At 51.5% G+C, this 23,826-nt stretch overlaps 4 protein-coding genes and 1 pseudogene across 8 annotated transcripts; 2 read left to right on the top strand and 3 right to left on the bottom strand.

Moving 5' to 3' along the window:
• The first annotated feature begins 141 nt into the window (after positions 1-141).
• On the top strand, positions 142-4,079 carry LOC147151193 (uncharacterized; annotated as a pseudogene). Its single transcript, XR_015085827.1, has 4 exons — positions 142-369; positions 774-920; positions 2,052-3,031; positions 3,882-4,079. The product of XR_015085827.1 is annotated as an uncharacterized LOC147151193 (transcript).
• A 1,209-nt stretch (positions 4,080-5,288) lies between these two features.
• LOC147151192 (uncharacterized) lies at positions 5,289-11,265 on the bottom strand. The gene is made up of 4 exons (XM_086024423.1): positions 10,568-11,265; positions 7,794-9,742; positions 7,582-7,680; positions 5,289-6,068 (listed from the first exon to the last, which is right to left on the bottom strand). The coding sequence occupies exons 2-4, from the start codon at positions 9,737-9,739 to the stop codon at positions 5,720-5,722; spliced, it is 2,394 nt and encodes a 797-aa protein (XP_085880549.1). The 5' UTR covers positions 9,740-9,742; positions 10,568-11,265; the 3' UTR covers positions 5,289-5,719.
• Positions 11,266-12,232: 967 nt separating this feature from the next.
• On the bottom strand, positions 12,233-15,326 carry LOC147151191 (uncharacterized). The gene is made up of 2 exons (XM_086054765.1): positions 13,593-15,326; positions 12,233-13,467 (listed from the first exon to the last, which is right to left on the bottom strand). Exons 1-2 carry the CDS (start codon positions 13,702-13,704, stop codon positions 12,557-12,559), a joined length of 1,023 nt encoding a protein of 340 aa, XP_085910891.1. The 5' UTR covers positions 13,705-15,326; the 3' UTR covers positions 12,233-12,556.
• On the top strand, positions 13,515-17,421 carry cyp17a2 (cytochrome P450, family 17, subfamily A, polypeptide 2). Of its 4 annotated transcripts, XM_086054695.1 has the most exons (9): positions 13,515-14,711; positions 14,784-14,904; positions 14,966-15,104; positions 15,917-16,146; positions 16,205-16,291; positions 16,365-16,559; positions 16,633-16,799; positions 16,873-16,976; positions 17,045-17,421. In XM_086054695.1, the coding sequence occupies exons 1-9, from the start codon at positions 14,347-14,349 to the stop codon at positions 17,314-17,316; spliced, it is 1,680 nt and encodes a 559-aa protein (XP_085910821.1). In that variant the 5' UTR covers positions 13,515-14,346; the 3' UTR covers positions 17,317-17,421. The 4 variants fall into 4 exon arrangements, with proteins under 4 accessions (XP_085910821.1, XP_085910836.1, XP_085910828.1 ...); XM_086054716.1 differs by lacking the exons at positions 13,515-14,711; positions 14,784-14,904; positions 14,966-15,104 and having other exon boundaries at positions 15,834-16,146; XM_086054710.1 differs by lacking the exons at positions 16,205-16,291; positions 16,365-16,559; positions 16,633-16,799; positions 16,873-16,976; positions 17,045-17,421 and adding an exon at positions 15,315-15,382 and having other exon boundaries at positions 15,917-16,133.
• Positions 17,413-23,001, bottom strand: LOC147151189 (uncharacterized). The gene is made up of 5 exons (XM_086054730.1): positions 22,854-23,001; positions 21,710-22,173; positions 21,154-21,318; positions 20,869-21,073; positions 17,413-19,460 (listed from the first exon to the last, which is right to left on the bottom strand). Exons 2-5 carry the CDS (start codon positions 21,852-21,854, stop codon positions 18,740-18,742), a joined length of 1,236 nt encoding a protein of 411 aa, XP_085910856.1. The 5' UTR covers positions 21,855-22,173; positions 22,854-23,001; the 3' UTR covers positions 17,413-18,739.
• Positions 23,002-23,826: the final 825 nt, after the last annotated feature.

Raw genomic sequence — 23,826 nt, 5'->3', positions numbered from 1 at the left:
CGCCATTATTCATCGCCCCCTCCCCCCCTGCAGGGTCTCTCGCTGTCTCCACGCCACCTGCTAATTGAACTCCTTCCTCCTGCCTCGCGCGAGCTCGCTTGTGCCAAGCCCAGGTGATTATACGCCCCCCCCCCCCCTCTCCCATTATCCATCAACCCCCCCTCCCCTCCCTCCCCTTCCCCGCCACTGACAGACCGACAAATCCCTCCCGGTGCTCTTCTACCCCCCCCCCCCCACCCATCACCTACCCCCTCCTCCTCCTCCTCCTCCACCTCCTCCTCTCTCCATCTCCTTCCCCGCCAGCCATGATCCGTGGCGGGCTAATTCCCAGACGGTCCTCCTCTTCCTCTTGTCGTCCTCGCGGGCCTGGTGAGTAGCCTCATCTCCTCCTCTTCTCCTCCTCTGCCTGTGTGCGTGCGTGCGCGTGTCGGACCACCGCATGCCGCCTTCACGCTTTTTAGCCTTTTACGAGCCGCCTTCAAGCCAGCCCCCCCACCCCTCCCCCCTTGTCTTCCTCCTGCTGCGCCTGTGGGATGAGGGGGAGGCGGGGGCGGCGTGAAGAAGGAGGGGGTGGGGGGGGGGTGAGGGGGGAGCGTTAATGTGCCACCCGGGAGAGTGGTTTCCTCTCGCGGTCGGCGGCCGCCGTGACCTTCTGTCAGGCTGACCGGATCATTAGACCCGCCTCCAGGGTGCGCTCTCTCACGCCGCGTGGCTTGCCGCCAACGGGTCAGAGGTCACAGGAAGTGAGCTTGTTTGTGTTTTGTCCCTCGCAGGAAAGTAAACAAAAGGTGCGGGCGGCGGCCATGTCGGGCATGACGAGCGGCGTGTGCGTGGAGAGCGACCTGTCGTCCGTGCTGCAGCGAAGCTCGGCCTCCTCGCACCACCACCCCAATCACCACGGTTACGGAGGCCAGGGCCAGGTGAGTCCAGACCACTTGAGTCCCAAATCAAGTCACAAGTCTCAAATCTCGACCTTTCGTGAAACGCGCGGTGGGAAAAAGGAACGTTTGGAGGCAATTTGGGGCGTGCAAATTATGTATCGAGTTAAGTCTCAAGTCTGGATTGCAAAGTTTCAAACAAGTCCCAAGTTACTGTGGCATTAAAAATGAAGACAGCCAAGTCTTGAGAACATTTCGGTCCGGTCAAGTCATGACTTGGGTTAAGCAAGTGGAAAACTAAGCCGTGCAAAGTCAGACTCTGTATTGCCTTTGACTTCAGCCTGTCAATGAACCGACATGAAGCTTCATCAATGTTTGATCAGCTATCGGTGAGCTAAACGGTTAACTTAACTTTGCTGTCTTTGTGCCCTTTATGGCGAGAAATGACACTCGATGTCGTACTTGTCCTTGTGACTGTTATCTGAGTTACAAACCTTCCATGTCAAAGTTTTCTCTTTTTTTCCCTGAATTTATCAAAAACATAATCCACAAATCCATATTTAACTGAATCCCTGTGATATTTGCTTCATGAAGGGGCTTCTTGTTCGTAACATACACGCAGGTTGCCTCAATAGCGCAATTTAAAAAAAAAAAAAAAAAAAAAAAGAGACCTTGAAAGGGCTTTTCAAAACCTAAATACGTAAGACTCGTCAAGTTATGGAGTCCAAAATCAAGTTTTAGACATTAATCAATGAATTGAAAACGAATCGATTATCATTAATTAAATCAACAACAATTTCCATAATCGAATAACCATTTAGAGAGCTCGTTTAACGTCTAATTGCCCAAATCGTCGGAATGTCAGCATCTCAACAGTGAATTCTCAAATTGCAGTCCTCTGTGAAAGCAAATTATTTTTGCTATTATTTTGGACTATTTTTTAACAAGATTAACATTAGTGCCAATTTTTGGACAGCTGTTATGGATCCAAACCAGAAAGTGAATCTTCATCAATTGGTTTGTGTGCGCTTTCTATACTGTTAATATGAAATCATGAAATCATCAAATGTATTTTTTTTTTTTTAACGCGAGTAATGGATTAATCGAAGAAAAAATTGAAAGCGATGAATTGGCGACTGAAATGTGGTTCGTGTCGCTTCCCTGTGGTCGCAGGTGTCCACGCTGGCGCCCATGCTGGACTACAGCAGCGAGATGGACCGCTACCGCTCGTCCATCGCCAGCTTCTACAAAACCAACGTGGACGTGGGTAACTTCCCGCAGTCGGCCAAGCTGGCGGCGCGCTTGGCAGCCGCCGCTCCCATCTTCCCCCCCGCCGCCACCAGACTGGGCGCCATGGCCACGGCGCCCTGGGGCTGCCACGACAACGTCAACCACCCGGCGGCCGTCTTCTGGGGCCGACCGAAACCCGCCGGCACGCACCACCGCCACCACCCGGCGGCGGCCGCGGGTCACATGACCCCCTCGCACCCCCACGGGAGCGGCATGCCCCAGGGTGGGGGAGCCGAGGAGGGGGGGACGGACTGAAAAACACTCTGCCGCCTCGCTTCCCGTCACCCAAACGGCACATCACCACCCCATGGCGCCCAGCAACGCCAACTTCCTGCCCGGCTACGGTGGGGGAAGCGACTGCGGCGCGGGCAAGCAAGGACACGCCCACCCGGACGTGATGGGCTTATCGGAGGGGGGCAGTTGCAACGGGGGCGGGGTTCTAGGAAGCGGCTTCCTGGGGGGGCTGGGCTTACCCCCGGGGGTCATCGTCATGGCGATGGGTTCGACGGCCGGCGGGATGTCGGACGCCGGCAGCGCCTTCCAGATGACGGGCGGCCAGCGGGGGCCTGCGGACTGCCAGCAGCACGCCGGCTCCTCGCCCTGCCCCTCCTCGTCCTCGCCCTCGTCATCAGGCGTGGCGGCAGGGGGCGCGGGTACTGTCGCCGCCCTCCTCGTCCTCATCGTCGTCGTCGTCCAAGAGGAAGCGGAAGCGCTGCGGCGTGTGCGGGCCGTGCCGGCGGCTCATCAACTGCGGCGTGTGCTCGTCCTGCCGCAACAGGAAGACGGGCCACCAGATCTGCAAGTTCAGGAAGTGCGAGGAGCTCAAGAAGAAGCCGGGGGGAGGCGGGGGAGGGGCGCTTGAGGTGAGGAGGGCTCGGGAACCTGCGATGCCATAAAAACGCGGATGCGCACATGCACGGGATCTCAAGAGTTAGACAAATCCGGCAGACTGAGCATTTTCACCGTTTAGCTTGCTATTCGATTTGGATCCTTTAGGTTGCGATTCGATTCGTTATCGTTTGGAATGCATCGATGTCAAATCCGTAAGAAGCAAAAATGTCCAAACAGTTTCTAAAACATTCATTCTATTTTCTGTGTTTGGCAAATGCACAGGAATCCAAATGAACGTTACATTTTCAAAATGGAGTTTCAAATTTGAAGGCGCCGGCCGCACTCTCTCACTCACACCGGTCGCCATTTTGTCATCGTTTTGGTCCAACGTGGCCTCGCGCAACGCCAAGCACGCATCAAGTTTTGCTTTCATTCATTAAACATTTGGTTAGTTACCGGTAATTATAATCCTAAATAACTTTTAATGTCGTCACAATAAACAACTTTTTAGAACAGTTTATTTGTGTATGTGACCACGAGACGAAATTGGCCGTGCATAGCTCACCGCTCTTTACTCTGCGTTCATTTGCGCGAGCGTGCGGCTCAATTAATGAGCGTTGCCCGACCTGGACGACATCTCCATTCATCCTCACTTCCTCCCGTGAGAGTCGCTACAAACCGTAGCTAATTAGCCCGTACACACACACGCACGCCGACAGGATGCGCACGTGCTAGCACATTAGGCTAATCTTTGTCAATTACACGCTAATTGGATCCGTGGTGCAAGCGTGTGACGACATAGCGTATGTGTGCGCGTGTGTGGTCAGAAGGTTTATCGAGTATTTCACACTTTTTTCTTTTTTTTCCCAAACCCCTCTGTAGAGGCCGCCATCCGTCCCGACCGGCGAGGCCTTCCGGTGGTTCTTCTAGTCGGCGCCCAGGACCCGAACAGGAAGCTGCGCTGGCGCGTTGGCACTGGACTGAGGACAGTTGGGGCACAAGCTGCCCGCCATTGGCTGCTTGCGGCAGAGAATCCGTGTGTCACTCCTTCTTTCTCAAAAATAAGACAAAGTGACTGATTATTTTGCGATTTGTTTTTCTTTTTTTAATCCGACACAAACAATGTTAGATTTTTCATATTTCAATTTCAGGCTGAGGAAAACACGAAATCAAATTCTAGTAGGATGAAAAGGCCGATGGATCGCGGTGGTGGCGGCTAATGCGCTATTAATGATCGTTCCCAAACTTGAGTGTCACGCAAACCCAATCAAATTTTCTAATCAAATTCAGTCCTGTAGGACTTTTTTTCAATTTCACGTTTTTTAATCGGAGCCTTAAATTTAATGATTAAAAAAATCAGGCACTTTTCTTATTGTTTGGTGCTGGATTTAAAGGTGCAATTTATCGATCAATCGACAACAACTCGATCATCAAATTAATCGACAACTATTTTGATCATCAATTAATCATTTATAGACACCGTTTCATTCAAAATTGTCCAAATCCTTAAAATTTCAGTCTCTCAACAGTAAATATTCTCCGATTTCTGTAGTCCAGATTTTTGGCACAGTCTGATGATCTTTGCGTTGAATCAAAATATGATTGAGAAAATTAAGAACATTTGCAAACATCTGTCTTATTTTTGAAAACAATGATCAATATTATTGCAGATTTTTTTTTTTCAGAGACGTCATGGAACTGTAAACAAGGAACCAAATTATAATCACTTTGATCATGTTTGATCATTTTCTGCACTGGAAATTTGAAATGTCCCGTTTTTGAAGAAAGGGATGGAATTTTGTTTTTTTTGGTCCAATTTACAGGGGGAAAAAATACGTACAATTTTATTCTATTATTAGTTGCAGCCTTGAATTGCCAAAAATCAAGCACTTTTTTGGTGTAGGATTAAAAAAGAAAGAACTAGTCAGTCACTGTCTTTTTTTTTTTTTTTGGCCAATCGGAAATGGAAAGAACGAAAGATATACGGACTTTGTCACTCAGAAGTTGAGTCATCAATGAATACATTGTGTGAACAACCTCGACAGACCACACTCCTTCCGTTTCTTCACCTTCTGTCAAAGGTCCAACAAGACTTGTTGTGGGACGCGTACGAAAGGACTACAACTTTCCTCAGGAGGACTACAAGGACCACAAACACGCTCGTGAACAAGACAAAACGACAAGGAACAAGGAAGTGTCAGCAATGCTTGGCGCGCGTGCGCACAGATTGCATCAAACCGTGTGTGCTCATCATCCCCCATACTGGCAAGGCAGAACGCTGGTCGTCCTTGACAACAGAGCGCCTTGTTGCTAGGAAACTGCTAACAATGGACCGGCACTTGTGTGCTCCAATGTGGGCGTGGCAGGGAAATGCTTCCACACAATGACGGACACGTTTTAAATCCCCTGAAAGTGTTTATTGTCATCGAGTGTGTGTGAGTGTGTGTGTGTGTGTGTGTGTGTGTGTGTGTGTGTGTGTGTGTGTGTGCGTGCGTGCACGGTCATCAACATGCTCACTGGTACTCAATTTCACATTAAACGCACTTAAAAAAAAAAGGCTCGCTATTATTTTAAAGCCTCAGTGCGCCATCCAGTGGCCACGAAGACAACTGCATCTGAATGGAGTCCAGGGCGTGTTGCCACGGAAACAGGGTTGAAGTCAAGAGGCAGTACAAAAGGAGAGTTCGGGTCACGTGATTGGGAGAAAGAGTGCGGTGACATCAGAGTGGGCATGACATGATGGAAGGGGAGGGCGGGGCGCTGAGGTCACCTCCGGCGGGCGCGTCGATTTGGAAGAGGTCAGTGGCGTGGGACAGGAAGTCAAGAGACGAGGAGGGTGGGGAAAAGTTGGCCTCTTCCTCCTTGGTGCCTCCATCCTGAAGTTTGAGCGGCGGCGCCCGCATCAGTGGGGGAGGGGCGCTTCTTACCTTTGAAAGGCTGCCGTCCTTAACGTCCGCCAAGGCGTCCGAGAAGTCGGCGGGGTCCAAGCGCAGCGACGGGACGGCGGCAAGGCATGACGAGTCGTCGCCGTCGCTGCTGTTGCTGTCCAGCGTGATGACAGGCGGCGTCCTGACAGATAAGCGCCGTCAATCCAAAAGAACTAGTTAAGAATTAGATCATCGCAACATTTTTTTTTCTCCCTTTCACACCAGCCGACGCATATGTGAAGCTTGCTCGGGCCTCAAATTTTGGCTTACAACACAAAAGCAAAAAAAAATTAATCGCCCAAGCGGCGCCTCAAAAAAATGGTATACTGTATTACGGTACTTCTTTATTTGTTGTCCAAATGATGAGCTTCTGCTGTAGGCCGCCACTTTGCAACTTGTAGAAATGCTCATTATTATTTTCCTACCATAGCTGAACTCAATAAATGCCAAGAATGACTTAAAAGGTCAATTAGAAGCAAAACATTCAGCACCACGGTCGAGTTATGTCATCAGGAGGGGTTGATATGGGTCTGATACGCTGGCCCTTTAAATCGCAGGCACTTGGAGGAGTGGCAATGAGCCAAACGGCCAGCAGATGGAAGCAGTTTACCATTTTAGACTAAAAATCCCCTCTGTTTGCCAACTATTTACAATGTGTGGGTGGTGGGGGGGGGCACTTTATTATCATGGCTGCGTGCAGGTGAAGCATACATTCAAACAGGGAACATATTTACGTATGTATATGACAGTGTATGAGTAATTATATATAGAAGAAGTATGTGTGTGTCATGGAGGATGACGAGACGGTCACGTGAAAAAACGCTTGGCGTCACTCACAGCATTTCACTAAATAGGTTATTACTTTGCAATCAAAAGCATCCCTAAATGTGGAATTAGCTGCTTCATTGAAGGAAACCACTGTTCAAATGTTAGAGGAGTCGCGAAAGAACAAAATGTGAGCATCAAAGTCACTGTTTTGGTTGATATGCTTGTTTGGACAAAAAGCGAGTTTCTCTGGATTTTGGGCAAAGTGGTTGAATTCTACTGATGATTAGAGAATGGGGAAAAAGGTAGAATCAAACTTTCTCAATCAAAGCGGAGAGTTCATTCTTTCATTTGATGAATAAAATAATCATAGAACATACAAAGTGATATTTTATGGGTCTTGAAAAATCAGTCAAAATGCAATAAAATTGTTGGCACTCAATGGTTGTGAATTATGATCAGTGCAAATGGCACCTCTGAAAACGACCAATCATGGCTCAGCTTCAGAAAACAGGTGTGCTGCGATTGGATTTTACCTGAGCCCTGGACAACTGTGATGTCATTTTCAGTCGACAGAAGTGACAAAATGGCCGCCCCGAGATGGCTAAAAACTGGTGGATAATTCTTATTCCACAAATGCAATATTAATCACAATGCGTTGTTTCAAGTAGTGAGCCTGCAATAGAACACATTCGTGAAACAAAAATGTTCGGTTCTACTTCCCCTTTAACTACTCCATTACTTTTTAGGGTGAGTTTTATTATTATTACTTGGACTGTATGTGTAATGTATGTAGGCAATTCTTCTCTCATTCCATTCCGATTGTGAGGAAATTGTGGCTTTCACTGATTGGTTGTCATGGTAATTATTTGTCTTTTTTTTTTTTTTACCTGGCGTGTTGCTGCGTCTTGCGATGACGCTTCGGTGGGGCGGAGCCCTCGTAGATGATCTCCACGCTGGGACTGCGCTCGCGTTGGAGCTCTCTCGTGCTGCAGGACAGGAAACCAAAAAACAATATGAACGTACGGTTCAGCGCTCAAGGCAGGGGTCCGGCTACGTTTTGATGTCCACGGCCGCCAGGGCAAAAGCGGGAAGCCGTCACCTGTCGCCACCGGCGGCCATTTCGCACGCGTCGCCCTCTCTCTTGCTGCGCGCCCTCCCTCGCCGCCTGTTGCCGGGGCGGCTGCGCTCGTCCAGGTGCCGGCTCTTGCACTTCCTCTTGCCGCTGGGCTTCTCTCCGCCGCAGCGCGACGGTGAGAGAGGGGTTGTCAGCGGTGGTGAAGAGGAGCAGATGGGGGACGAGGAGGACGAGGAGGAGAAGGAGGAGGACGACGAAGAGGAGAATTCCCAGCCGCAGTCCGGTGGGCTGAGGGCGAGCGGGGAGCCGGACTCCAGGCTGGAGAACGAAAGGGAGCGCATCAGGGCGGGATAAATGGAGCGGTTGGGATTGGCTAAAGTGCCGCTCTTCCTCCTCCTCTTCTTTTTCTTCTTCCTTTTGTCAGCGGGCGGCGCCGGCGGCGGCGCCGGCGGACTGAGCGTGCAAACCGAGCTCACCGAGCCCACCTTCTCCTGGCAGGCGGCCGAGGTGGAGGGCGGGACGGCGGGCGACGAGCGCTCGGAGTCGGACGACAGGTGCACGAGCTCCGGCGTGCGCTCGGCCATGGGCTTTTTGTAGCCCACAATCATACACTCCCCCTCGTCCTCCTGCGGGACAGGGCTGGAGGGCGGCGAAATCAACGCGGCCGAGTGCGAGGGGTCGTTGCGCCCGTGTCCCCCCTCCTCCTCCTCCCCGCCCTCATCCTCGGAGATGGCGATGACAGAGCTGGAAGCGGAGCCGCTGCCGTCGGCGAGCGGCGGATGGTAGGCGGCGTGCAAGTCGTACTCGTCCAGGCTGAGCGGCGAGCGGGCGAAGCAGAGCAGCTCGTGGAGGAATTGCTCCGTTTGCGCCAACAGGAAGGACTGCAGCTCTTCCTCCATGGCGGCCGCGTCCTCCAAGCCGCGGCGAGCCATTCGCGCCATGATGACACGTTGCACGACGTCCACCAGCGTGCCGTGCGCGCCGTACAGCACCGTCAGCTCGCGCCTCAGCCAAGGCCGCAGTCTGTTCAGCTGGCCGGGGTCCCGGCGGAAGCCGTCCGCCGAGATGTCGCGCTGCGGCTCGGCCACGCTGGCGCCTGCCACGCCGCGAACGCGGATGCCGCTGCGATAGAGGGCGCGGCGAAAGGCCAGCATCTCGCATTCCCTCAGACGCCGCGCCGCCACGCCTTCTCGCTGCAGACGCAGCCTGGCGGACAATCGGCTGACGAGGCGCCGCGAAGCTCGATCCGCTGCAGCTTCACCGAGGCCTGACAGGCTTTCAAATATGACGCCACGATCTGCCCCGCCCCTGGAGCCCCGCTCGCCGTCCTGGTCTGATTGAGGCGGGGCCAGAGTTATAGGCGGGACGTCCAGATACCACTCCCACACCCCCTGATCATCTTCACTCCTCCCCGCGCCTCCTCGTTCCCTCCTCTGGCTCCTGGTTGCGGGTTCGGTGGCGTCGGCCACCCGGTGCCTCCTCAGCATGAGCCTCAACTGGTCGCTCCTCGCCGCGGATGCCATGGCGGCCACCATGGCAACCGTGGCCGCCACGCTGCCGCCGGTGGGGGCGGGACGCAGCGTGTACTCCTTGAAGTCGTCCTCGGCGCGCACCGAGTGCAAAATGGAGGTGAAGGGCTGCTTGCAGAGAGGACACTCGGCCTTGTTGTGCGACCACTCCTGGATGCATGGGAAACAGAAGCGGTGCAGGCAGCGGTCCAAATACGCCATGTTGTTGAAGCGGTCAAGGCAAATGGGACACTTGGAATCGGGCGACGCCTCCGCCGACGTCAGAGCTGCGCGTGCTGACGGCGCGGGAGGAGACGATGCTGTGGCCTGCGCGTCGGCGCTCGTCTTCTTCTTCCTGCGACTTGCTCGTCTCGGTTCCGCTTCTTCGGGCGGGCGGTTGCCGCGGTTACTGTTGTTGTTGTCGCGGCGGCGAACACGCAGCTTCATAGCGGTGGGGGCCATCACCTAACCACGCAAGAGATGCAAAATAAGATCATCGTTCATGAAAAATCGAGATTTGTGTGACACAAACATTTGATTAAGAGTGACTTGTGCATAGTGTAACATCATAAGTCGTTGTTTTTGGAATATAACTTTGCATCAGCCAATGGGAGCAGGAGAACATCCATCCATCCATCCATCCATCATCGATACCACTTTTCCTCACAAGGGTCGCGGGGGCGTGCTGGAGCCTATCCCAGCAGTCTTTGGGCAGTAGGCGGGGGACACCCTGAATCGGTTGCCAGCCAATCGCAGGGCACACAGAGACAAACAAACAACCGCACGCGCAATCACACTTAGGGACAATTTAGAGAGTCCAATCAATTTACCATGCATGTTTTTGGAATGTGGGAGGAAACCGGAGTACCCGGAGAAAACCCACGCAGGCCCGTGGAGAACATGCAAACTCCACACGGGGAGGCCTGGGCCGGGATCGAACCCACGACCTCTGAACTGTGAGGCGGAGGTGCTAACCAGTCGACCACCCGCAGGAGAACATGCTCAGGATAATCAAAGTGACCTTTTAATCATGTGCGATTATTTGTGGGCAGTAAAATACATTCAGCGTGACCCAGTGGAAACAGAAATACATAAACACTTGAATAATAGGGACTTTTTTATCATCACAAGGCTGGGAGCCTCAGTCATATAAGCCAGCTAATTTGTCTGCTATGCTAACAGCACAGTAGCAGCGTCCCGTCCATAATAACTGAAAAGTGATGATCTCCAGACTACATCTGATCGTTGTTTGGTGGTTATGTTAGCATGCTAGGCGGTTAGCTTCCGTACCTGGTCGCGATCACTCTCGCTGCTCGAACCGGCACCTTTTCATGAGGTTCTCACTCCCCGGTCAACATTCGAACTTGAGGTTTTGCGCTCCTCGACTTCGGGTTAGGAGGGAAAGGACGCCCCCGTTCCGTCAACACATTGGTGATTTTTTATGGATGGTTGGCCGCCAAAGGGGCAGCTGAACTGCTGCTTCTTTTTCTTCTTCTTCTTGTGGACGCCTGAAACGTCATCAGTGGTAGACGGAAATGGAACACTCCAAGTGCCCGGATGTGGTACTCCCTCCATATGTTGCTCATAGACAAACCCTCTTGAGAGGTTTGGCCCGTTTTTGTGTTACGACAGCGCATATGCCATCTTAGATGTGGCTAATATGCCTCTATAACGCAAGTGCTAGTAAATGAACCAGACATCATAAATCTTCTTTCTACAGTGCACAAAGTTCATGTCTCAACCACATTATCTTTCTAGTGAAGTCTTATATTCACAAATGTAAATTTGCCGAGGTAAAACCTATTTTCTTTGTCTTTCTGAACGAACTAACATTATCTAATGTCAATATCTGCTGCTAAAATCAAGAATTGAATTATGGATACATTTTACATATGAATGCTGCTGCCTTTGTATAACTGATACTGTTTATCACGTTTCTTTGATGTCCACTCACCACTGTGAATTACACTGAAACGCCCTCGTTCGTGTTTAAAGGACAAAGTCGTTGATGCTCTTCAATTGCTTTATCCCCACAAGCAGTAAAAGGACGCATTTTTATTCAGGAACTGCTACCCTTCCGCCACAGCTCACGCCCAGTCGGACAAAACTAGACCGGCGCGTTAGCGCTGTGTCGCGTGAACAAGTGTGAAACCCCCGTATTGATAAAGAAACAAACTTCATCAACATGTTTGTTCAACTTTTATTCCTCAATAAAATGAATTAAATAATTTTTTAGCGTTATTTTAAATGTTTGCAAACTTTGGTTAAATAAGGGCTAGGCTAAAAATAAATAAATAAATAAATAAATAAATAAATAAATAAATAAATGTTGCGTGGGGGGGATATCAACACCTTGAGATTTTACCCTCATTACATGTGTCATTTCATTTTTACATGTAATTTGTTTCTATTTGGTTTATTTTTCCACTCTATGGACATATATATATATATATATATATATATATATATATATATATATATATATATATATATATATATATATATATATATATATATATATATATATATATATAAGTAGATAGATAGATAGAGAGAGAGAGAGAGAGAGAGAGAGAGGGATTGAAATATTATTACAATTATATTATTAACAAATATATATAGATATAATAATAACTATTTAATACTTGAATGACTCCAAACCATCTGAACGAAGATGCATGGAGCCATGCTGCCGCCTGGAGGACCTTCAGGGTCACATGATTAACTGTTGTTGTTGTTATAAAACCACGTTGGCCGACCTTGATGTTACACGTCGTCGCCATGGCGATGTCTCCCGATGCCACAGAGACCTTGTGTATGGAACGCTGTCGAGATGACTCACACAACTTCAGTCACCATGGCGACCGAATCTTCCGCGCACACAGACACACAAGCTGGCAGTTGATGATGATGATGATGATGATGTTTATAAGGAAGTACATTGGATTCCATCCTGCTTTTTCTTACTTTTTTATTGAAGCATCCTCAAGCAGGGACATTAAACACATATCCCACAATGCATCAGTGCAAGTCATTGAAAAGTCACATGACAAGTCATAGAAACATCTACAAAAATAGAGCTATTGTACAAACATGGAGGTCACGTCACTTTTCACCCTCATGCAGACAAGTCGATTGGTCTCGTCCAAGCCTCCGACTCCCAGCATGCACCTGCTGGGCCCACGTGCGTCTCGTGAGGAGGCCAAAAGTGGACTTTCTTCAGGTCCCGAAGGTTTTGCCAACGCCACCGCCGTGGCACACTCCGCCGGATGCCGCACCTCACACGGCGCTCACAGCCAGCGAATAGGCGGCCATCATCTGCGCTCGCAGCTGCTGCTTGACATGCACGCGCCCGTGCCGCTTCCTCTCGTCACTGCGTGCAAAGCGCTTGCCGCACACGTCGCAAGAGAAGGGCTTCTCTCCCGTGTGCGTGCGCGTGTGCGTGGTCAGGTGGTCGCTACGGCTGAAGCTCCTCGCGCACACACCGCACTGGAAGGGCTTCTGTCCCGTGTGGACGCGCACGTGCCTGTTGAGTTCATCCGAGCGCGAGAAGCGCCGCTCGCAGCCCTCCACAGAGCACGGGAACGCCTTGGCCTTCACGCCGCTCTTGGCTAGAGCTCTGCGGCCCTTCCGGGACACTTTGGCGACTGCTGGCACGCCGCTCAGGTGCACGGCTGGGAAGGTGCCGTGCAGGAGGGACGACAGGAGGTCGGGGTCTAAGGTGGAGGGGGCAGGACAGTGGGTGTCCACCTCCATTTTGACGTGGTCTCCTTCAGTGTCGACCCTCCAGTTCTTCACCCAGTCCTCCGGCGCCAGCACTTCCTGCTTGACCTCCACTGCCTTCGTCTCCATCAGGCCGCCGTCATGGCTCAGAAGAGCCTCGATGAAGTCTGGAGCGGCCGGCGTTGCGCGGTAGTCGGCCCCACAGCTGGAGCCGGATGACTCGCTCTTGACCGTGGCCAGAGGAGGGTAGACGGTGTCGCCCTGCTGCTCCATTTCGGTGCAGATTCCAACAATCTCCGTGATCATGTTGAGGATGGCGTCCGCTGTGCTGCTCAGGCCCACGGCCGCCGGCACCGTCGGTTCAGGCAGGAAGCTGCCGCTGAAGTCGAGGGAGGGCGAGAGCGAGTCTGAGTCGCTGAAGTCAGAGAAGAAATCTGAGTCTGAGGCGTCAGTTCCCGGCGAGACGACTGGAGGGCGACAGAAGAAGGGGGGGGGGGGCATTTGTTATTGTTGCATAACAGCACGATGATATCAGCAGCACGCAAGCAACCAAGAAGATGCGAATGATGATGATGATGCTTCGACAACTCACCTGTTACATCGAGCTCACTGACGTCGCAGCGGTTGGACTCCACGCTGTTCACCCAGGCGCTGCACGCGTCCTCGAAGTCGGACAGGAAGCTGCAGTGGCGCTCAGCAAGCATGGCGGTCCAAAGAGAGGTGGGAATTCCCTAAGAGCGGATTTCAGGCGGGATGGTGCGTCCGGAGTTTGCGTCGCTGCGCTCACTTGGTGCCAAGGATGCCGAGATGCTGTGCTCGCAGGCCCTTTTATACCCTCCGTCTCCGTGGCAACGCTGGCGCCCCCTCATTGGCGGAGAGCGGCGCGAGGGATTCCCCCCACCGTGCACGTCAAGAATGCCCAAACATGGCCGACTTCCTGTGGTGACGGCGGGCATCCCCGCGCCATAAAAGGAGCGACGGGCTTTCCTCACTGCGGCAGTGCATCTGACACCCGCTGCAGATACATCCAGTGTGTGTGTGTGTGTGTGTGTGCGTGTGTGTGTGTGTGCGTGGGTGTGTGTGTGCGTGTGCATGTGCGGTGTTGCTTCCATGGCGACGCCTGTTTGGATGAAAATCTGCATGATGAGCGTAAACAACATTTTCTGACAAACACAACATTCAGGTTTGCTGCAGTGGATGGGATGTGGTTTCCATGGCGACAGGAGAACATTCACACAAGAGTTAAGTTGAAAAATCAAAGACGCCAACATGCTCAACGGCGCCCCCTAGCGGCGGGTGTTTCCATGGCAACCACCTGAACCCCGGGGTGTTTATCATGGCACCCAATGATCAACATTGGGCCCGCTTTGGATCGGTATGCGCCGTGGTATCAGCAAGGTCGCCTGATGCAGGCAAACACGCGCAACCTCCAACCTGCACAAGGTCGATCCAGCCCTCAGACTTTAAAAGCCGAGCCACTCCGCCTCTCTCTTCATTTCCCTGCCATGGTGGCCTATGTCTTTCCCGCGAGCGTCTCGTCGCTCCTTTCGGTGTTCCTCGTCCTCGCCGCCGCCGGCACTGCCGTCCTGCTGGCGCTTGCCCAGCACCCCGGCGGGATGCCCGGCCTGCCCCGCCTGCCCGTGGTGGGCAGTCTGCCTTGGATGAGGGGTGCCACACCCCCGCACCTGCTCTTCATGCAGTTGGGCCGAAAGTGAGACCTTGAACCCTGTGGACCGGCACGGCCTCCTGCGCTGACTAAAGCCTGCGCGCGCGTGTGTGGCAGGTACGGGCCGTTGTTCGAGCTCTACCTGGGGCCGCATCGCACCGTGGTGGTCAACGCCCACGGCCACGCCAGAGAGGTTTTGCTGCAGCGAGGGCGAGACTTCGCCGGGCGCCCCAGAATGGTGACGCATCGCGAAGCACTTCCTTTTCGTGCCACGCGTCAACTGACGTTACGCTCGGCAGGTGACCACCGATCTGCTGACCCGAGGCGGGAAAGACATCGCCTTCTCTGACTACTCGCCGCTGTGGAAGCTGCACCGCCGCCTGGTGCACACTTCCTTTGCTCTTTTCGGGGAAGGAAGCAGCCGCCTGCAGGACATTGGTACGTAGAGCGGGACCTCAGGTCACGAATGCACCATTTCCTGACCAAGATTTTCAGACAAATATTGCTTCGAATCACAAACTATATTGCAGTTTGCAGAGTCACGACAGTTGTGCCTTCTCGCGCACATCGTGACTGTCATTCTCTCCGTATTTCGCCCAGAGATATTATTGTTTTGTTATTGTTTTTCTGCTCTACATTCGCCCTCAGTATGGCTGCCGAGGAAAGTAAAAAGTGCAAGTGATTGTGCTGTTAGGAAGCCGCAGAAGGAGTCGTGGGTACGTCTGTGTCCGTGCTCTCGCTGGAACAATTTGGTTGTGGGACTGCAACAGATTATTTCTAGGTCTATTTCCATTCATTTGAAAGGGGAAAAACATGTTTTGGAACAAGTTAAAGCAGAAATCAAATACACCTTTTTTTTCTAGAATATGTTCCCAGCAGCCCCACTAGTTGAAACACGGCATTCTGATTAATATTGCATTTGTGGAATATGAGTTAAGCAGCAAAATGTACCCCTTTTTAGCCATCTCAGAGGGCGGCCATTTTGTCACTGCTGTAAACTGAAAATGACATAACAGACACTCAAGGCTCAGATTACGGCCAATCACGGCTCAGCTTCAGAAAACAGGTCAGCCGTGATTGGTCGTTATCTGAGCCCTGAGCAGGTGTGATGTCATTTTCAGTCGACAGAAGTGACAAAATGGCCGCCCCCGGAGATGGCTAAAAAAGTGTGAATTAACTCTTACTCCACAAACTTATATCACGGGCCTCCTGGCCTGAGTTCACAGCCTACGGCGATGACATTTTGTCAGTTTTGTCCGAGGTGGACAGTCTGTGCGCAGAGCTGCTGTCCAGCGATGGGCGCAGCTTGGACCCGTCACTCGCAGTGACCACGGCCGTCACTAACGTGGTGTGCACCCTGGTGTTCGGCACCACCTACAAACATGGCGACGGAGAGCTGCAGGAGGTGATGCGCTACAATGACGGCATTGTGCGGACGATCACCAGGGGAGGACTGGTCGACATCTTCTCCTGGATGAAGGTACGAGCCGACCCGTCGGCGTAACCCCACCACCTGATAAGCTTCTGCTGCTACTCAGGTGTTCCCAAACGCGTCGCTGAGCGAGCTACGGGCGTGCATCGCCGTTCGAGACCGCCTCCTCGCGCAAAAACTGCACGAACACAAGGTGAAAGATGTCAGGAGAAGGCACAGGCTTCTCGTACGTGGCAACGTGGCATTGTGCAAAGTCTCGCTCGCAGGCGGCGCTGAGCAAAGGTGACCCTCGAGATCTCCTGGACGCCTTGCTGAAAGGTCAAGGTTCACCCGGATCCGGCGGGGCGGCTATCACAGACGACCATGTGTTGATGACGGCGGCAGAGGCCTTCGGCGCCGGCGTGGAGACGACGTCCACTACGCTGCTTTGGATCCTGGCTTACCTACTCCACCACCCCGAGGTAAACGCTTACACGCATTTTGGCCGAGCCACCCGCATTTGATGACTGTAGCTCTGCGGCATCCTCCTCGCAGGTCCAGGAGCGCGCGCAGAAGGAGCTGGACGAGGAATTGGGTGAACGAGCTGTGCGTGCGGCGGACCGTGGGAGGCTCCCGTATCTGGATAGCATCATCAACGAGGGGATGCGGATCCGGCCGGTGAGCCCGGTGCTGATCCCGCACGCCGCCATGGCCGACAGCAGGTACGGCAGATGAGCGCAGGCGCAGCGTGCGCGCGGGGGGGGGGGGGGGGCTGATGTCGGTTTCTCACCACAGCATCGGGTGTCACGCCGTCCGCCGCGGGACTCGGGTGTTGATCAACATGTGGGCCATCCATCACCACCCTGACCACTGGGAGCAACCGGACCTGTTCAAGCCGGGTAACCCAGACCAACATGCCAAAAAGGGATCCAAAAGTGAACCTAAAAAGTTGCCATAAAACTTCCAGATCGCTTCCTTGACGGTCAGGGTCAGCGGATCTCACCCTCCTGCTTCCTGCCATTTGGGGCGGGGCCTCGCATCTGTGTGGGCGAATCACTGGCTAGGATGGAACTCTTCCTCTTTTTGTCCTCCATGCTTCAGCGAATGAGCTTTATGCTGCCGGACGGGGCTTTGCCTCCCAACCTGCAGGGGCGTCTTGGCGTCGTTTTACAGCCACTGCCTTATAAGGTCGCCATCAGGCCGAGGGCGGGGTGGGACGTTGGCACTCATGTTAACTAGCCAGTTGCTATGAAAATGTCATATTTCAAATTTTTAGCATCAATGACTAACACGAGCAAGATCTGAAATGACTTGAGGTGCTTCAATAAACAAAAGTGTAGTACACGTGATCCGTTTATTTAGCACAGCTCACACACCAAAACACGTATTCAGAGATCATCAGAATTAGAAGAATTGGCCTCATCACGACACAAACAGGAAGTAACGACGAGCAGAGAAAAACTGAACCCGTCGACGCGTAAAAGTTGTAAACCAGACGCAAGTGACGTACTCTAACTGAGAAGCCAAAAAAAACTCGAGCACATTAGTTTTAATGGCTTTACAAGAGATTAGGTGCCACTTGCTACCATTGTTTTTTCTTTTTTAAGGTGACAAACGCGTGCGCTACTGGTGATTAGCGCTGGGCTCCTAAAGAGTTAGCATCTGGCAAGCGCTGTGTCGGCGTACAATCAAGTTGTGTGTTCTGACTAGAGTAAAAAGGAGAAAGAAGAGAGCTACAAACTTGGCTAGCTGTAGTAACAGTAATCCACCACAGAGGGCGCTCTGCAGCTCCAGTCCCTCAGCTAAAGAAGAAGAAAAGCACCACATCTAGCACACAAAGGAGGGGTGGAGTGGAAGCTTATTTTCCACTCACCTGTCTGTCAAGTAAACATGAAGTGTCCGTTTCCAATCAGGAAGAGTTCATGTCAAAACAGGAAGTGCCCATGTCCGCTCAGGAAGTGTGCATGACCAATCAGGAAGTGTACATTTCCAATCAGGAAGTGTAGACAACAAGGAGGTATCCTTGTCCAAACAGAATGTGTCCATGTTCAATCAGGGAGTGTACGTGTCCGATCAGGAGTGCGTGTTGACATTCAACAGTAAGTGTCCATGTCCAATCTGGAGTGTACATGTCCATTCAGCAAGTGCACGTCCAATTTGGAAGTGTACATGTTAAACAGGATGTGTCTGAGTTAAAACAGGAAGTGTCCATGTCCAATCTGGAAGTGTACATATCCAGCTGGAAGTATGCTTGTCCAACTCCCCCCCCCCCCCCCCCCCAAAAAAAACATGCCCAATTAAGACGCATCCATGTCACAGAAGACACGTCCACGTCCAAACAGGAAATGTCCAGTGACAAATATACATGTCTAATCAGGATAGATCTAGGTCCAATCAGAATATGTACGTACAAGCCCAATCGGAAATACACGTCCAATCATGTGTTTGCCACATCAGTAAGTTGCCATGTCAATCAGGTGATGTCCATGTCCAATCAGGACGTCTTCATGTCAAACAGGATGTGTCTGCTTCCAAAAAGTGAAGTGTCTACATCTGATAATGAAGCAGATGAGAAATGAGGATGGATGGCTGGAGCTTTCCGTCTTTTGGGATCTCAAGACAGACCTGTCAATCATCTGCCGTTGACGACCGCCTCTGTCCATCACGCCGTCTCCACGACAATCACAACGTCGCCCGCCTCCTCGGGGGGGTGGCACGGCGTGACAGCGCACTTGGAGGGACAGTCCACGCTGTCGTGGAGATCAGAGATCTTTCCCCCAGCGCCGCTCTCTGGCTCGGCGGAGTCCTCCTCCCGCGCCTCCTGACCCTGGACACGGCAGCGGCACACCTCGATGCCCGAGTCGCCGGTCAGTCTCCGGTGGCGGTACTGGCTCTCGTCGGCGTCCACGTCGTCTTCATTCGCCTCCTCTTCCGGCTCCGCTTGAAAGACATCCACGCACGGCGAAAAGAGCGTCTGCTTGGCTGGGGCCTGCGAGTGCCGGGCGGTTAGTGGTGCGTCCAGGAGGAAAGAGGTGGCGGGAGGGGCGAGGCCACAGGTTGCCGTGCACCCGCCGGAACCGGGAGACTTCTTGGGGGCGGATTCCGGGTCTACGAGCAGAGGCAGGGCGGGGTTCGCGGGCGGACTGTTGGGCGGCGCCGAGCTGGTTTTCGATGCGGCAGCCGCGTCGGCGAGGGCAGGCGTGGTGTCGGAGCCAGGAGAGAGAGGAGCCTGTGGGAGGGTCTCCGTGGCGACATCAAAGGGGAGGGGTGCCAGCTCGCTGGGCGTGGAGGCGTGGCTTGTGTCCGTTTCATAGGTCAGGGGTGCGGAGGGGGAGGAGCTACACAGAGATGAGGGGCAGCAGGAGTCACAGGAGCAGCTGGAGCTGCAGGAAAGAAAAATAGCAGGTTTGTTGTTTTAACCTGCTTGCTGATACTGTATGGAGAATCTGGATGCCTTTTTACGCAGAAACACTTGAGGGAGTTTAATACACTCCCTCTGCGGTTATTTGTCTTGTGATGGATATTTAGTGGAAATGGGAGTCAGACGGAAAAAACAACAAAGACAAAAGAAACAACAATAACAACAACAAATGACAGCAATAACATACATGTTGGATTTTTTGGATGCGGATAAGGAAGCCAGTGCTACAAGTAGCAAATAGGCAGAGGTGGGTAGAGTAACCACAAACTGTACTCAAGTAGGAGTACTAATATTTTAGAATATGACTCAAGTAAGTGTAAAATGTAGTCTTCCAAATAATTAGTTGAGTAAGTCTTTGCAACCTTTTGCAACAACAACGAGCCTTGACAAAAAAAAAATTGTTACATGCGCACACACTTGCAAACCTTGCTGCTCTGTGAGACACAGGCTTAAGGCATCAAAATGACAATGTGTAGCATTCAGTGCCATCTAGTGGTCAAGTAACAGAATGCAACGACCTAAGATGGAAGCGCGTGCATTTTGAAGCACACGCACGATGGTGTCGCAAGACTGCCAGCAGATTCTTCAGCAGAGGGGCAAGAAAAATGTCATCACGAACGACTTCCAGAATTCCCTCAAGTGATGAAGTAAGTGCATTGCATTTGTTACACACGCAGTAGTCATGATGTTTAGGAACTACGTTCGCTAAGTTTGTTTCCTTCGAGTAGCCGTAGCACAAAGATGGCAGCGAAACATGGCAGCCTCCAGTAGGGGAGGTGCGCCCTATGTAATATAATTCGAGATTACTTCACCTACGATTATATAAAAATAATTAGGTTGAAGTGATAAAGCATTTCTTTTTTCATATTGTTGAAATGAATAGTGGGTTTATATAATGGTCATGGAAAATTCTGCACATTGTGTCTTTAAGGCAAAAAAATCTGACATTGACTAAGTCCTCAATTTCGTAGTTGGTGCTATACTGCGGCGGACACACTGGCCAATCATCATCTGAGTCAGAAAGGTCTTTGCTCACAATTTGTTGGAATTTTCTATTCCAAAAGTAATACAGGTATTGGTACTTGGTATCAGTGAGTACTCAAAGAGTAAATACTCATACTGGTCTGAAATAAATTTGGATTGAACATGCCGAGCTACAAGAAACTGTCTTAAATGAACTTTGTTTACAATCATGAAACAGCACAACAGGCTCGCCAGCCAGAGATTACATAGCCATTCTTTTTGTCTACTGTTTTTACCAGTTTTTTTCGTTTAAAAACATGACCGGGCACCGAGACCTTATGTGCGGTCACGTGACTGGCTGGCACCGTTTGATTGGTGGAACGGAGACAGGCACGACGGCTACGCACCTGTTGTCCGAGCTGAGCGAGGAGGGACCGTCGCTGAGCGGGCGGTGGAGCAGCGGGTCGTGCTGCATGAGCAGGTGGGGGTCGGCGGTGCGGGGGGGCTGTGGGTAGCGCGGCGCCGTGAAAACTGAGCTGTAGGGGGGCGGCGGCGTGGAGGGCTGCGCCGCCACCTCCTCGTACGACGGCAGCTTGAGCGACGCCAGGAAACCTGCGCGCAGGTCACATGTCAACACCCGCCGTGGGGGCGCATCTCCTCGTTCTGAGAGACACGAGATGCGGCCGACTTACTAAGGTCCAGCATGGAGGACGGGTAGGAGGCGGTGCCCTGGTAGGCTAGCAGGCTGATCTCTCGCTGGCGCCGCTGCTGCTGCTGCGCTCGCACTTTGGCTCGCCGGTGACGGTACGCGCAACAGCAGCTGAACATGATGAGGGCCGTCCACAGCAGCCAGAACCCTGCACGAGACATCATCATCACAAGACAGGTGACAACCACGAATCATTCACTCACAAAGGGATTTTTAGAACTATCTAGGTCCGTTCGACAAAAAAATCCTTAAATAGTGACTTGGGAGTAGTGAATGAATGAATGATTGATTCCGAATGCAGTCACTGCTCCGTGTTGTGATGTGTGTGTTCCTCTGCCTGTACTAAAGATACAGTATGTTCATGCAGTGCATCATTGCATATACAGTATTGCTTTCTGGTGACCGTTATTGTTCACTACTCATCAAAATGTATTGTGACTTACATAAAGGGCACTATAATAATCACGATACATTCGAACACCACTACAAAGTCACTCTATAGGCCACGAGTGCATAGGGAGTGATTCCGAACAACTCACACCACAGCTCGTAGTAGTACGTGCAGCAGCCCGTCTCGCCGCAGCAGTGCCCCATCTCACATAGGTAGCCGCCGTTAGCATTGGCGCCAGGGCAGTAGCGCGGTCTCCCCAGCAGGGGCAGGCTGCCACCGGAGTGGTACTCCATCGCACCCCTGCTCAACCGATTTCCCTAGTCCCGCGCCACCGCTACCTACTTGTGCTAACCACCTGCTAGCAACTGAACATGTAAGCCGATCGTTGTCGTTCCATCGTTATTACCACAAGTCAATTCTGCCCCTACGATGCCAGCACTCAGCTAGCTTGTTGCCGGTAACTGTGAGGAGAATTGTCTTGAGTTGTTAGCCTGCTAGCGTTTTGACAACACAGAGGTCTCAAGCTACGCTAACAGGCAAAATCCTTCAAGTGCCACGCTGGGGGGCACGACAGCTAGAGGAGACAAGATGGCAGCCGAGAGGCGATCCCACCTGCAGAGACACAAGACATACAATGCTGTGAAAAAGCATTTGCTTCCTGATTTCCACATTTTTTTGGCATAACCGTCACATCTTAATGTCTCCTTTACAGGTGAACTTTGTTTGAACTTCTGTACACCTTTGAATGTACAAGACTGTTGAATGTTTCAGTAATCTTTGCACATTGTGATCATTGTTAGAGTCATCTCTGTCTCATGATGTCAAAATGTAAGCAGCATGGTGAAGATGACTGTTTGAAAGTAAATTTGTGAGTAAATTGAGACAAGAGCATCATTATTTCAAGATATATGTTTGTGATGTTGTTAAAGGTGTGCCACATTTTTTTCCAATGTAAAATATGTGCCTTGGCTCAGTTAAGGTTATGAATACTCAGAGTAGAGTATTTTCCTCCTTCGAGCTTCTTTGTGGCTATTTTAGTAGCATACAGTGTTAATTTTGCCTCTGGCAGTCACGTGTACGTTGGCTGCAGTTTCCATGACAACTGAAGGCGCACTGACTCACTAGCGCCCCCGGACCTTCGAAGTTGTTATGACAAGAGGCAGCTAGCAGGTTTATCGCGTTCACACTCGACTCAGTGCAAAACAGCCAAAACACGATGGCGTGTGGTCCGTGAACGCCACATCCACACAAACACACGTTCTGTCCACATATAAGACAAACACGACGCGTACCGCTCCATCAGTCCTCGCTGTGGGCTTCTGGTTCGGTGTGTCGGTACCGCCGGGGCCTCCTCGCTCTGCCTGGAGCCTTCCCCGCCTCCTCGGTGAGACCCTCCGCCAGCCCCGCCGCCATCAGCTCCCGTCGCGCGTAGAGCTCGCAGTACTGCGCCGTTTACGTCCGGCGCACTTTCGAAACAAAAGCTATCTCCGCGGACTGTTTGAACGCGATGGACCCAGGATCAAATAGACGCGACTTTCTTGCCGTATATGGCGTTTACGGTTTCATTTGTTGACGACGAGCAAGCAAACACGACACCATATAATGGTGCTACAACGTCAAAAATTCTTCCACCTTTGCACTTATTTTGAAAAATAGCAAACTTGGTATCATCAGTTTGACTTGACATTTTTCCAGCATGTTTGCCGTACGCAGCACAGCAAGCGGAGTCACAATAACTGATATTTATTATAATTCAATTAAAAATGTATAGGATTGTGGACAGGTTATTGATTTGTGATTATCATCATGACAAATCATCACTCTCAGAGGAAACGCTGGACACTGATTGGCTGATGAGGCAGGATCCTGGCCAATTACAGCGCATTGTGCGCGGCAGGCCTCTTCCCCTAGCAACAAGGCAAAAAAGAAAGCTGTGTACGGAATCACATTCACGCGCTTCTTGCTAAATAGGGATGAGCGATTCTGAAAAAAATACTCTAATTTTGATTCCCGCCTGCCCCCCGATATTGCCGTTGCAGTTTCATACACAATTATTTCTTCAAACTCCTCTTCCTGTGTATTTGTTTAACAACCACAGGCAACAAATGAACCTTTATTACAGTCAACAAGGTCAGATTTATTTCAATTTTGTTTTAAATTAAATAAAAAAGTGCACAATTAGTACCTGTTAATTACTCATTCACACACCCCCACACACACATGCGCCCCCCCACACGCACACGCACCCACGCACACGCAAAGTGT

Source organism: Filicampus tigris, chromosome 2 (assembly GCF_054856515.1).
Source record: "Filicampus tigris isolate MCC_2025a chromosome 2, RoL_Ftig_1.0, whole genome shotgun sequence".
Classification (NCBI taxonomy): domain Eukaryota; kingdom Metazoa; phylum Chordata; class Actinopteri; order Syngnathiformes; family Syngnathidae; genus Filicampus; species Filicampus tigris.
Note: the sequence above shows the minus strand (reverse complement) of the source record. Positions and strands in the feature narration are given on the sequence as shown.

What these genes read in the sequence shown, in the direction of transcription:
- cyp17a2 (XM_086054695.1), top strand. Translation starts at nt 14,347, where the DNA reads ATGATCAACATTGGGCCCGCTTTGGATCGGTATGCGCCGTGGTATCAG. An exon ending in AAAAACTGCACGAACACAAG is followed by an intron (nt 16,292 to 16,364) that starts GTGAAAGATGTC and finishes TCTCGCTCGCAG; the next exon opens with GCGGCGCTGAGCAAAGGTGA. An exon ending in GCCGCCATGGCCGACAGCAG is followed by an intron (nt 16,800 to 16,872) that starts GTACGGCAGATG and finishes TTCTCACCACAG; the next exon opens with CATCGGGTGTCACGCCGTCC.
- LOC147151192 (XM_086024423.1), bottom strand. Translation starts at nt 9,739, where the DNA reads ATGGCCCCCACCGCTATGAAGCTGCGTGTTCGCCGCCGCGACAACAAC. An exon ending in ATGGCCGCCGGTGGCGACAG is followed by an intron (nt 7,681 to 7,793) that starts GTGACGGCTTCC and finishes CCTGTCCTGCAG; the next exon opens with CACGAGAGAGCTCCAACGCG. An exon ending in AAGACGCAGCAACACGCCAG is followed by an intron (nt 6,069 to 7,581) that starts GTAAAAAAAAAA and finishes CTTATCTGTCAG; the next exon opens with GACGCCGCCTGTCATCACGC.
- LOC147151189 (XM_086054730.1), bottom strand. Translation starts at nt 21,854, where the DNA reads ATGGAGTACCACTCCGGTGGCAGCCTGCCCCTGCTGGGGAGACCGCGC. An exon ending in GTACTACTACGAGCTGTGGT is followed by an intron (nt 21,319 to 21,709) that starts GTGAGTTGTTCG and finishes TGTCTCGTGCAG; the next exon opens with GGTTCTGGCTGCTGTGGACG. An exon ending in TCGCTCAGCTCGGACAACAG is followed by an intron (nt 19,461 to 20,868) that starts GTGCGTAGCCGT and finishes TCTTTCCTGCAG; the next exon opens with CTCCAGCTGCTCCTGTGACT.
- LOC147151191 (XM_086054765.1), bottom strand. Translation starts at nt 13,704, where the DNA reads ATGCTTGCTGAGCGCCACTGCAGCTTCCTGTCCGACTTCGAGGACGCG. An exon ending in CAGTGAGCTCGATGTAACAG is followed by an intron (nt 13,468 to 13,592) that starts GTGAGTTGTCGA and finishes GTCGCCCTCCAG; the next exon opens with TCGTCTCGCCGGGAACTGAC.